General features: G+C 34.1%; 5 protein-coding genes across 5 annotated transcripts; 3 read left to right on the top strand and 2 right to left on the bottom strand.

The window, feature by feature from the left end:
* Positions 1-64: 64 nt before the first annotated feature.
* Positions 65-3030, bottom strand: TVAGG3_0007690 (uncharacterized protein; the record flags this gene model as incomplete). Its single annotated transcript, XM_001316231.1, has 1 exon — positions 119-3028. One exon carries the CDS (start codon positions 3026-3028, stop codon positions 119-121), a length of 2910 nt encoding a protein of 969 aa, XP_001316266.1.
* Positions 3031-3135: 105 nt separating this feature from the next.
* TVAGG3_0007700 (signal recognition particle binding) lies at positions 3136-4213 on the bottom strand (the record flags this gene model as incomplete). The annotated part of the gene is made up of 1 exon (XM_001316230.1): positions 3411-4103. The coding sequence occupies one exon, from the start codon at positions 4101-4103 to the stop codon at positions 3411-3413; it is 693 nt and encodes a 230-aa protein (XP_001316265.1).
* Positions 4214-6103: 1890 nt separating this feature from the next.
* TVAGG3_0007710 (VPS9 domain family) lies at positions 6104-7578 on the top strand (the record flags this gene model as incomplete). The annotated part of the gene is made up of 1 exon (XM_001316229.2): positions 6113-7474. The coding sequence occupies one exon, from the start codon at positions 6113-6115 to the stop codon at positions 7472-7474; it is 1362 nt and encodes a 453-aa protein (XP_001316264.1).
* Positions 7579-7747: 169 nt separating this feature from the next.
* Positions 7748-10869, top strand: TVAGG3_0007720 (surface antigen family; the record flags this gene model as incomplete). Its single annotated transcript, XM_001316228.1, has 1 exon — positions 8970-10847. The coding sequence occupies one exon, from the start codon at positions 8970-8972 to the stop codon at positions 10845-10847; it is 1878 nt and encodes a 625-aa protein (XP_001316263.1).
* Positions 10870-11081: 212 nt separating this feature from the next.
* TVAGG3_0007730 (hook domain family) lies at positions 11082-12617 on the top strand (the record flags this gene model as incomplete). Its single annotated transcript, XM_001316227.1, has 1 exon — positions 11125-12582. One exon carries the CDS (start codon positions 11125-11127, stop codon positions 12580-12582), a length of 1458 nt encoding a protein of 485 aa, XP_001316262.1.
* Between the last annotated feature and the right edge of the window lie 86 nt (positions 12618-12703).

Raw genomic sequence — 12703 nt, forward strand, 5'->3', positions numbered from 1 at the left:
AGAACTCTAAGATATTAACTATAGCTTTCTCGTTGTATAAAAATGAATAAAAAGATGAAGAAAATTAGAATATAATTTAACAAAACATATAAAAATAAAATATAAAACAATTGAAAAATTACTTGTAATCTCTCTTTGTTGAGTACATGTCAGTTGCGAGAGAGAAAGCTATGAACTGCTTCAAATCAGGAGAGAAATGTCCAGCAGAAGAAACAAAAGTAGCTCTTGCAGGCTGAAGGTTCAATTTGAAGTAAATCAGAGAAACAACATCAATCACAGCTTCCTGCAATGCTCTAGGTGTTTCTTCATTGACAGACTCAAGTAATTTACAGAGTAATCTCGCTGCGATGTTGTCATTTCCCTTCAACCTCAAGTAACTTGGCACAATCATCCTCATGAACGCGTCCAATTTCGCTGCATCGCCAGAAATCATGTCTTTGCACATCTGGCAGACAAAAGCAAAAACGTCAATCCTTGCTGTAGCGAGGAATGTTCTGCCAGCAATTACACTCGATGCTGATGGACTGTGCTCCATGAGGAACTCAAAGAAAGCACATGATGTCTCGAAGTTCATTCTGCCTGCAAGTTGTGCAACAGTTATTGCGATCTCCTCTTTAAACTTCAGAACTTTTCCTGCATCGAAAATTGGTCGGGCAATGAATTCGGCCAATTCTCTGCTTGTTCTCGATGAAAGACAGAGAGTTGCTATGGAGAATGACATCGCGTGGTCGTGCTGGCTCCAGTACTCGCTGTTTATTGCATCGGGGCTGTGCAGAAGAAGCTCTTTCCGCACAACAATGTTGTTCACAATGATGTCAATCGCTTGTTCGTCGTCTCCTGAAACTAAAAGGTCGTTTGCGGAAGGAAGGGAAGGAAGAACTTGGAGGAAAAGAGCGGCAACATCGGGAGTGATGTATTCCCTGTACAAAGAAGTGAATCTGGCGATCCAATGAAGGGCTAATTTGTCTTGCATCAGAGGATTCATCATGTTCTCCATCAGTTGAAGGGCCAAATCGTTGAATCTAAGGATAAGCAAGCGGCCAAGAAGGCATTGGCCAAGTAAAAGGCCGTGTTCGCACTTCCTGATTTCAAATTGACTCGTATCTGCTGGTTTTTCGAATGTTGCGAGCATCTTCGTGATGTATTTGACTAAGATCTCTGCAACAGCATTGAGTTTGAGGAACTGCGTCATCATTATTAGCCTCAATGCATGGTAAAGTCGGTCTTCTGACTCAGCTTCGTCCAAAATCTTAGAGATTTCCTTTATAGCGGTCGCTGCTGTAAGGGATTGGAGCTTTCCAACGAAATAAGCAGAGATTTCGTTTAAACCTTTGTCAGATTTGAAAAATTCTACACAGAAGAGCTCGTCTTTCGATTCAATGCTTGGCATAATCTGTATATTCTGCTTCAGACGTTCTTTCATTTCGCTTAATTTCTCGAATTCTTCGCAGTTTCCGACATCGCTGCAGAATGTGATGGCATCGATGAACTCAAGGTTTATCAGTAAGTCTGCGGAGTTGATGATGAGGTCCATGGTCTTTTCTGACATCTTTGGAGAATCAGATTGTAATAACTTAGCAATTATGAGTCGGGCTGTGTCCTCTGATGAAGGAATGGCCAATGCTCTGAACAAAAACGCTCTCAGATTGTCAACAGAGTCATGTTGGATTGCAATATGTAAAGCGTGGAAATACAAAGCTCTGGCGATGAGAATTGTAATCTCTTGTTCCTTTTCTTTCGGATCTAAGAACTTTCCGCAGATTCCTGATGCAAAAGCCGGACTTAATATTGAAAAAACAGTTTGAACAAAAGTACAAAAATCTGGAGTGAACATTCGTGTCTCCGCACAATCTATAATTGTTTTCTGTATTGAAAATATGATGCACCGTAAAAGTAAAATTCCCATGCAAGAAACTACGTAAACACTGACTTTTCTAGCGCGAGCGATGCAGAGAGTCTGCTTCATCTTGATTGGTATTTGATGTCCAGATGTATGAATGAAGGTTAGGAAGTCCGCGTCGTCCATTTTTTGGTCGACTTCTGAATTTGTTTGGTTTGGAGTACAAAGGAAGTAATTGGAGACGATATTTGGTAATTGCTTGACGAAAGGTAATATTTTGTTTTTCCCTTGGTTAGTAATTGAGAAATCTTGCATATTATATTGCTGAGGATTGAGATTTGTTATCTGTTCTAGGCTGGAATTTACTTCCTGTGGTGTAAGAAGATTAAATAAGTAGGCGGTCTGCGGAATATGGTTAACAACTCCTAACATACAAAATGGAGAAATATAAGGCCTGGATTGCAAGTATTTGGCAAACATTTGGCCATCCAGCTCATTGGAGGATGTAAAAGCGTTAATGTATAGAAATATCATAGAAAACGCGAAAATAAGCTCTTCATGAGTTGCATTTTTGGCATCGTTCAAAGAATCGATAACGTCAAGGAAGGATTTGGTCAGAATTTCTCGGTAGTTCCTTTGATGCGAGAAAATTCTGAATTTACTCATCGGCGCGTGATTTATAATTAAACGCCGCATATATTTCATGATTGCGACCTCGTAAGCAGGGTCTAAGTCAAGTAGTTCGCCATCAAAAGAGAATGTGTTCTCGAATAGCTCTAATCTTGAAGGTAACGCCTGCATTATGAAATTTCTCGGCTGAACGTATGACTTTAATTGTGCAATTCTCTCTTTTATTGGCTTGAAGAATGGATTGAAGACCCATTGTTGGTCGAAAATATCCCAGTTCATGTCGTGTGTTGAGAAATGAACTAAAACTGGAGGAACTCTATTAGCGATGACTCCGAGAAATTGAAATGCATCGTTTAACTTATGTTGGCTAGTTTCATTTTTCGGATTATTCATGTTTATTGTTATCCAACGTCCTAAAAAAGAGAATGTTGGAATTAAAACTGACGGCGGTGCTTGTTTTATCTTCTGAACAATATTGCTTGTATTGCCTTCATCACCACTCAGATAATTGCTCAGTAAAGTTATAAGCCCATTCTTGGGTCCGAGGGTGTGAAGCATTTCTTTATGAGAAAAGTGACAAGATTTTAATATAACTTGCCTGATTCTCTTTTGAGCAAGAAAGAAATGAAACTACTATAAATAAATCTAGGCAATTGGTTTAAATAGTTTATTTGGATTTAATTTAACTAATAGATTATGTCTTTATGGTCAATCGAATTAGAAATGAATTTGTTTTCATAATCTATAATGAATTCATAGCATTTTAATAGATTTTACCACCTAAAAATGAGAGTGACACATAAGAAAATTGTCTAATTCATAGTGAAATGAATCAATAAAAAATTATTAAAGGAAATTTTTAGTTTATTCGAGCATTCTTACATAGTAGTAAAAAGTATGTTAGTTGTTGTGTAAGAGAATATATTTATGAATAGATAAATTATTTGACCATCTTTTCGATGAAGTCCATAACATCCTGAGTGCTGTCATTGTTGACAGAGCATGTACGGAACCAGATCTTGTTTGTGTAAAGCTGGTCGAAGTTGAATTCAGCGTTTTCTTCACCAAGGAACAAGAATTCGGAGTTTCCGCCTTCAACTTGGTCAGACTGCTGACGGTTGTTACGGAGGTAGTCGAATTCCTTTTCAAGTTCCTCGCGAATGACGTCAATTGGACGAGCGGAGTGTAAGTCTGTCTTTGCGCCGAGAATGAGGACTGGAACGCGGTTCTTGATGATTTCTGGCTGAGAGAGAACATCATAGAGAAGGTTTGCGATGTCACTCATCTGAGAAAGAACTGTTTCGCTATCGATAACGAAAATGATGGCCTTGGCATCACGAATTGATGAGAGAACTTGTGTTTTTACACGTGCATGGCCTGGTTCATCGATCAAATTGATAATACGATTCTTTACAATGAGCGAGAAGCGATTTTCTGTTTGTGATGTAACTGTTGGATGAATTCTGTGGGCTGTGAGGTGGTAGAAGAGTTTTGTCTTGCCGGCACCAAGGCAGCCAACGATGTAGACGTTGTTAGGGCGCTTGTCACGCTTGATAAGGACGACAAGGATGATAACGACGATGACAGCAAGAATTGCTGCAACGCCGATAGCTATCATAAGTTGTTGTTGCATTAGAAAAGAGAAAACCTAAAAACTGAAAAAAAAATCCGATTTTGACATAAAAGTGACTGTTCCCAGAATCCGTCAAAGCGAAGAACCCTTGTCAGAAGATTTTGATTTGAAAATATTAATCTTGTGATCATGTCGTTATTGGTTTTTATCTTGTTTTTCCAAAATAATAGGAATCATATTGAGAAAAAAGTGACAATGAATGCTTTATAATGGATTTTTAAGGTATTTTGTTGCTATTTCACTATCTTTTGTGTTTGTAGTAGCAGTAGCATTAGATAGTAGCCCAACAAACTTTCCGTTACCAAAAAATTATGATAATATTGATTGTTTTTCCATTCACGTTGAAAATGTTTCAGCACAAGACAATAGAATACATATTGAAATAGAAACAGATAAACTTAGACAATTTCCGCAAAATGCTGCACCTTTGATGCTTAAAATTGAAACAAAAATTAATAATTTTCATACAACATTTGTACCACCGTTTTGGGACTTAGAACGAAATGAAAGTAGATATTCGTTTAATATCATCCAGAAATCTTCAGGAAATGCAACTGTTTCAATATCATGCCAAAAATATTTACTCGAAACACGCAACGTTTATATAAATTCTGTGACGGTTTTCCAAAACATTGCATCTACAATCATAGCAGAGATAAATAACGCCCTTAAAATCAGCAATGTTTGTATTAAAGATAAAAAGTTTCAATTTATTACAGAATACAACAATTCAGAGTTCTCTTACCATGTATCATCTAATGAAACAGTTGATTTCGAGATTATTACTAAGTCTATTTCAAAAATTACCAATGAAAATCGATTGATTTATCCTTTTTCAAATTTATACGTGCTCTCATCGAACTATGAATCTGCATCAGATGTTTTAATCAATAGTTTACTTCCACTGTACATTCATATACAAAATGAAGGACATAATCCGGTTTATTTGCTAAATCCGAACAAAAATGTAGAAAAGGTTATTAAGAAGATTACCACTTCAGAAGTTATATCATCTATTGATTACAGATGCTCGAATTTTATTAGTTTTATCCCTGCAATTGGAGCTGTTGATTTATTGAATGAATCAAAGCCAAGAACAAGAGAGCAGCACATAGATTTCATCATTAGTAATATTACTGATCCGCAAAAGCTCAGAAATTTATTTAATTCAGAACAAATTATCGACGAAAATTTAATTGTCGATCTATCATTCCGAAACAATAAAGAACCGTCAGTTTCGGATAATTTTGTTAGATTTGATCGAAATTCTGACATTTTAGAAATTATTGAAACTATTTCAAAAGCAAAGACGCTTATTGTAACATATGAGACATATCTGTTTGCTTATTTCATTCCTTCTGGATCAAATTTAGTTGATTTGTCAAATTCACAAATTTGCAAAGAATTTGCAGAAAGAATCAATGTTAATTATCAGACTAGATATATATAAGTTATATAGTATATGAATTCTTTTTAGATATGTTCCTTTTTCCATGAATTAATGAAGATAATTTCTTTATTTATGATATTATTAATCTTTAATTGACTTAACATTGTTTTGTTTATATGTGTGTAAAGTTATAGCATTGCTTATGCTTATTTTTTGAAAAAAATACGCAATTTTTTATCAAATACTAATATTTATGCAATTTGGAAAGCATGATATCATTGCTTTGTTTGTGTTGTGTAGTTCATTCATATATAACATATAAAATAAGCTGAAAACCTTATTTTGATTCTAATAAAATTCGTAATGCGCTTTCTAAGTCAACAGAACGTCTTGGATTCAGTCCATTATTTAAACGATGAGTAATTTTATTGTGATTTCCATGTCAGATCCATTGCTGAAAAAATTGACAATTACGATCCCTAAAAAATTTGTCAAAAATGTAATTTGATTTTAGAAAATTTATAGACAGTTGATGCAATTGCTATGATCAGAATTAAGGTTATTCTTCCAGCCAATAAATTTTCCCCCCTGTAAAAAAAGGTAAGAAAAAGAATAATCTATGAACAAATCGTTTATACATATTAATCTTGATACTGTTGTTCATCCTGATTTCATGAGATTCATAGATATTTTACCCCCTGATGCAAAAACGAGTAAATCCGTTCTAGAAGCAATGGAGAATCAGATTTTAGAAATCAATGCACTTGTTGCTGAACTAGGACGTGAATCTGTAAAATATAGGAATAAGCTATTTAAATTTCACCCGACTGATCTGACAGGAATGCAACCACAAGTTAGATTTGCAATCAGGAAGATGGAAAAGCTCCAAAAGCAACTTGAAAAGTATTCTGAGAACTTTTTCAGAGATTCTGTAGCAAAAATATCGCCGATTGCATGTCTTTTTCAAGAACTTTTCGATAAAAAAACACCAGCCGTCATGGATTTTCATGAATTACGAAGATTTCTTCAAATGTCGCATGACGACAATCCAGTTAATATTATGAAACGTAAAAGAATCCAAATTCTTGATAGTTATGCAAAAAGATTAAGTACAGCTCCAATTTACCCAACAATTCCAGAATTACAAATAGTTGCAGTTGCAAAAGAAGTCTCTTATACAGTTGATCCTGTTACATTGCATAGTTCCCCATGTTTTTTGGATGATTTTATTTATTACTACATTTATACTCATAATAGCATTAAAGATTTCGATGAGCTTGTGCAAACTGTCTCTGTTGATAAGAAATCTATCAATATGAAACCGTTTCAGCCATTTATTAATAGATATGTTGATAGATTCGGTCAACTTGACAAAAACGAAGTAATGGTCATCAGAACATCAGTCGCTAGGTTCTTCTTTGATAGATTCTTCGCTACAAACTCACGGCTTTACATAAATCAGCCCGCAATTGACCAATTTATTGCGAATTGCTCACAAATGTCATCCATGTCTCCCAAAGAGTTGAAAATTGAAGCAAAGTTCATCAGAGATTGCAATTTCGAAAGATCTTTTAAGGAAATCGCAAATACGGATGTCAATTTTCAAGCTGCCCATATTCAGTTACTTTTAGCAGGTTTCTATAGTTACCCATCCGATATTCTACAGTGCATATACGCTGCAATGAAATGCACTGAAGAATACGTCAAAATTGCAAGATTTGAGAAAGAATTCGGAACAGAGAAGCCAATTGACACGACAAGCGAAGAGTTCATCACAGCCAGCAGCGATCTTGCTTTTGACGACTTTTTCCCAATTTTTTCTGCTGTTTTCGCAACTTCCCCTTGTTCAAACGCTCTAGCGATTCAGCGGTTACTTGAGATGATTGAAAAACTTGTCATTCCGACCACTTTTGACTTTGCCAAGGTCATTTTTATGACATGTGTCTCTCATATCAAATCTTTTTCTTCTGAAACTCATTGATTACATCACTGTTACAGATGTATTGATATAAGGTTGTTTGTTATATATCTAAACTGTTTGTTGATTTAATTTTATTTTTATTAACATCGTTATCTATTTGCAAGCAAACATACGGTAAGAACGTAAAGGAATTTTAGTGATTTTTCATAATATTGTGAATATTTGTATCATGAAATTTTTATCACTTTAATATTGTAGCTATCTATATGATAAACTCTATTTTACATGAGAAAAGAGACTGATTATTGATAAAATCGTTCAGTTTTCGTTAAAGAAACTTTTCGATGTTTATTCTCTATCTTTTGTTTCTTAGACTTTCAAGGATGCCATCAGTACAATACAATTTAGAACTCAGTCCAAAAGAAGCTGTTGATACAAATAGGACATCAGTTATCTTTCTTATTATTCCGTTTTTGATATTTTGCTATTTCATATATTTTTCACATAACAAAATATCAGAAATTGCTGAAATTCCCATAGAAGAGAATACTGAAGATCCAGACGAAGAAATTAAACCAGTTCAAATCGAATGATCATATTAATTACAATACATTGGATTCATACTATGATGTGTTATTTCCTTATTAATTTACTGTGAGTAATACGAATTGATTACTGATATTTTGTTACTTCATATCTTAATTGTTAAAAATTTAATTTTGTTTGTTTATTCGACATTAGTATCTATATTTGATCTTTCAAATCGATATAATAAGATCAATTAGGAAAATTTGCTATTCAGAAATCGTGATTGAAGCTAGTTTTATATCAAATAATATAATATTCCAATAGATTGGATATACTACCATATTGAAATATAAATGGAAATTATGGTTATGGGAATTTCAATTACTCTAGACTTAGGGCATCAATGTACAAAAGTGACATTTTTTTTGATGTCATGTCAATAGAATAAATAACAAAACTACAATCTACTGAATACTCATCGGATGGGAAATCCCTTGATTCCGTTAGTACGAAAGACCCTTATATTATCATTTCTGCAAAATGCGAAAAGATTTCTGGATCCAGTCCAACATTAAATGCATTCAAAGATGTAAAAACAACTCTTCTTGGATTCAGCTTCGAATCCGATCCAAATTTAAAGGATATCCAGAACTATGCATTCTATGACTGTAACTATCTCCTTTCTATTGATCTCAGTGCATGCACCAAGTTAGTTTCAATTGGAAACAGTGCCTTCTATGGCTGTAGAAATGTCACATCAATAATTCTTCCTCCATATCTGAACAGCATTTCCAATGCTGCCTTCCAAAGAGTTTCAATTTCATCAATAACCATTCCAAAGTCGGTTTCCTTGTTAGATAACTTTGCTTTTTCGGACAATCTAAAGCTGACTAGCGTTGATATTGACAGTGATTCTCTTTTGACGACGATCAATAAGCATTTCTTTTATGCGACATCTGTTTCGACCTTTAGAGTACCAAAAAGAGTTTCAACATTTTATGGATTGGCTTTTAATGCAGATGTAAAGATGAATTCGATCTCAGCAGATAATGCAAATGCTTATTTATATTCTGATGGACGTGGCCTATACGATGCTAACCAAACTATTTTGTATTATGTTTGCAGTGCCCCCACAACTCCTTATCGGGTTTTGTCAACTGTTGAAATTATTTTTGAAGGTGCTTTTGTAAGTTACCAAGCTCCCACTGTTGAACTTTCTGAAGGTGTAAAAACGATAAATGCATACGGTTTCTTTCGATCACAATTAACATCATTTGTTATGCCAAACTCTGTAGTTTCCTGTGGATCCCAATGTTTCAACCTCTGCCCGAAGTTGCAAACTTGCATTTTATCAACTAATTTAACACTTCTATCTTCTTTAATGTTTCAAATGTCTGCTTTGACAACATTAACTATTCCACCAAGTGTTACTGCTATATATACAGGAGCGTTGGCATATTGTCCGATTTTAGAAAATGTTTATTTCCCTTATCCAATGCCTGATCTGAAGAGTGGTTTTGTTACGAATTCTCCTAAGTTTGTTCCTAAAATGTCAAATAATGCTACGTTGAACATCAATGAAGATAATGTAATGCTCAGTGATGACAATACAACAATTCTTGGATATTTTGGATTCAATGAAACTGTTATTCATTTGCCATCAGAACTAAAAACCATTGGAATTAAAGCATTTATTAATAGAGACTATCTCCAAGAAGTTGTTGTTGAAGGTGTTTGCCATATCGAAAAAATTGAGAATTATGCTTTCCAAGGATGTACCCATCTTACAAAATTCCCAAGTTTTGCAACTATAAAATCGATTGGATATAATGCTTTTGATGGTTGTCAACTTTCTTCAGCAATTTCTTTTTCAAAAGATTTGACATTGATTGATCAATTTGCATTTCGAAGCAACACAAAAATTCCTCAGGTTGAATTCTCTTCCACTGATTCTCTAATAATTTCACTAAATGCTTTTGAAAGCTGTTCTCAATTATCATCTGTTTCTTTCCCTTCTTCTGGAAACATAACACTTCAAGATTATGCTTTCCTTTTATGCGAAAGTCTTAGATCATTAACTATTTCAAGGAGTATCACATCAATTGGACAATCGTGTTTCATGAGTTGTGGCATACAATCAGTTACATTTGAAGGTGATTCTATTTGCAATGGAATAATTCCTGCATTCTGTTTCAAGAACTGCAGCAGTTTAACATCAATCTCTATTCCATCAAACTGCACAATTCTTGATGTTGAATGTTTTGCAATGACAGGAATCACTGGTATCAATATTGTTGATAATGTTGAAGTTTTGTCTCGTCAATGCTTTAAAGATTGTTTGAGTTTGGTTAGTATTAATATTCAGTCCAGTTCGAGATTAGTTACTATTGAGCCATTTGCATTCCAAGGTTGTGTGAAACTTGCAAATGTGAATTCATTTATTTCTTCCAATTACTGCAGCGATAATGGAGCAATATATAACATTGATAGATCTAAGATCATCATATATCCACCAGCAGCAACGAACAAATACTTTGCAGTTGCAGATAGAGTTCGAAATATTGAACCAAGTTGTTTCTTCGGATGCAAGAATCTTGAAGCAATTTTGATTCCAGATAAAAGTGTTGTTAATATTGGTCAAAGTGCTTTTCAAGGATGTACATCATTAAAGCAGATCAACATTCCATTGAGTGTTCAAAAGATTGAACCAGATGCATTCCTTGGCTGTGACAATATAACATGTGGTGTTTCACATGATAACAAAACTACAGAATATAAAGATATGTTAATTCAAGCAGGACTAACTAAGAGTGCCTTAAGAAGTTGTGGTGTTATAACATGTCTAGTGTATGGTAGTTCACACACTCTCTCCTATAGTGTTTTGTTCCCATTTATTCTCATGTAATAAAAAAATTAACTTTTATTCATTTTTAATATTTAACTATTGATTAATGATAGACATTTGAAGCATATCTAGTGTACTGTCATTTGACTTTATATGATAATAAAACTATAGATATGGAATAAAAGCAAAAAATGGCAAAAATTTTGTTGAATAATCCAAAACCAGATAAAATTGACCGGAAATTCTAATTTCCAAAGCTCTAAGAAGCATATATTTGGCATATAAGAAAGATTGCGAAGTGCCCATTTATTTCTATCGTTCCAAATTTTATTTGATTATGGAATATGATGATGAGAAGTGCTTAATTGGATTTTTAAACACATTCCCTGGTATTGCAGAGCTTAATTTACAGACATCTGTTGATCTTTTAATAACAAAAGCTATTCCATTAATTTGGAATCAGATTAGTCCCTCAAAAATAGATATTGATAAGCTTGAAGTACCTAAGAATGATACAGATTGGTTTTCTATTTTCAAAAATCTTCGTGCATACGAGCAAGTTATAGCTCCTGCGATTCAAGACAAAAACATTCGAACAAAACCAGACTTACCATCTCTTTCGCGTAATAGAAATCAAGCATATATAATCAACTATGTCAACCCATTGATATATGTCGCAATGAGATCGGAAATGAAGCCAACAGTCGTTGCAAATATCAAACAATTACCAAAAGAAATTCAAACATATTTAATGAAGTATTTGAAGTGGACACAGCAACAGGAAGCTAACCAGCAGGCTCCAGCACCTGCAGTTTCTTCAGCTCAGTCAACTGCGCCATCTACACCAGAAAAGGCTCCATTAGCTGATAATCAGAAGATAATTGCAGAAAAGCAAGCGAGAATTGCCTTACTAAAATCCGAAATTTCGGCTTCAGAATCAAAATTATCTCAATTAAAGCAACAACTCGCAGATAAGTCATCAAATCAGTCAGAAGACAAGAACTCAGCTATTATAGATAACATTGAAACACTTATTTCTAAAACAGTAAGTGAAAAAGCTCAATTTAAAGAACAATTAAATCAAAAACGCTCAGAACTCGAAGAAACCAAAATTGAACTTGCAAAGATGACAGGAATTGTAGAAGTCTTATCAAAACTACGCAATAAATCAGAAAACAACGAAGTATCTTCCGAAAAACTTACCGAAGACTACAACAAGCTCAAAGAGGCTATTGAGAAGCGCCCAGAGCTATACAAGAATATTGCAGAGTTAAACCTCAATATTAAGGAACAAAAAGCCAAAAATACCAAATTATCTAAATCTCTTGAAAAAATGAAAGAAGAGCTCGAAGTTGCCATCCAGATTGAAAGTAAGTATGATTCAGCATCAAACGCTTCAGCAGAAGAGAAAGAACCGGAAATTGAAGAAAATCCAGACGTAATGGCTTTGTGGAAGGAAGTTAATTCACTTGAAGTGGACTTAGCTTCGGGTGTTACACCTAAAATCATCGAAGAACAGAATAATTTCAAGAAATTTATCACAAAACTCGACAGAAAGAAGAAACGCCTTGAAAAACAGATAGAAGACACTGCAAATATGAGAAATGACCTTCAGCGCGTTCAAGAAGAGTTAATTTTGAGGCATGAAAACGGAGAAAAAATTGTTGACAACTTAACACAAGAAATCAATAAGAAGAATGAAGAAATCACAAAGTGGCTCGCATTGACAACATCTTTCAGGGCTTCTCGTGAAACTTCTTCACTTATTTCTCAGATGCGTCAAAAATATCATTAATTCCTCCTTTATTTCTTATATTATTTGCTTTCTTAGAACCAAATTTTGTAAATTTAACTATTTTAATATCAAAATTCAATTTTTTGTAAAATTTTGTACCAAAATCATGAAATTTTCATTC

The sequence above is a fragment of the Trichomonas vaginalis genome, chromosome IV, assembly GCF_026262505.1.
Source record: "Trichomonas vaginalis G3 chromosome IV, whole genome shotgun sequence".
Taxonomy (NCBI): Eukaryota; Parabasalia; order Trichomonadida; family Trichomonadidae; genus Trichomonas; species Trichomonas vaginalis.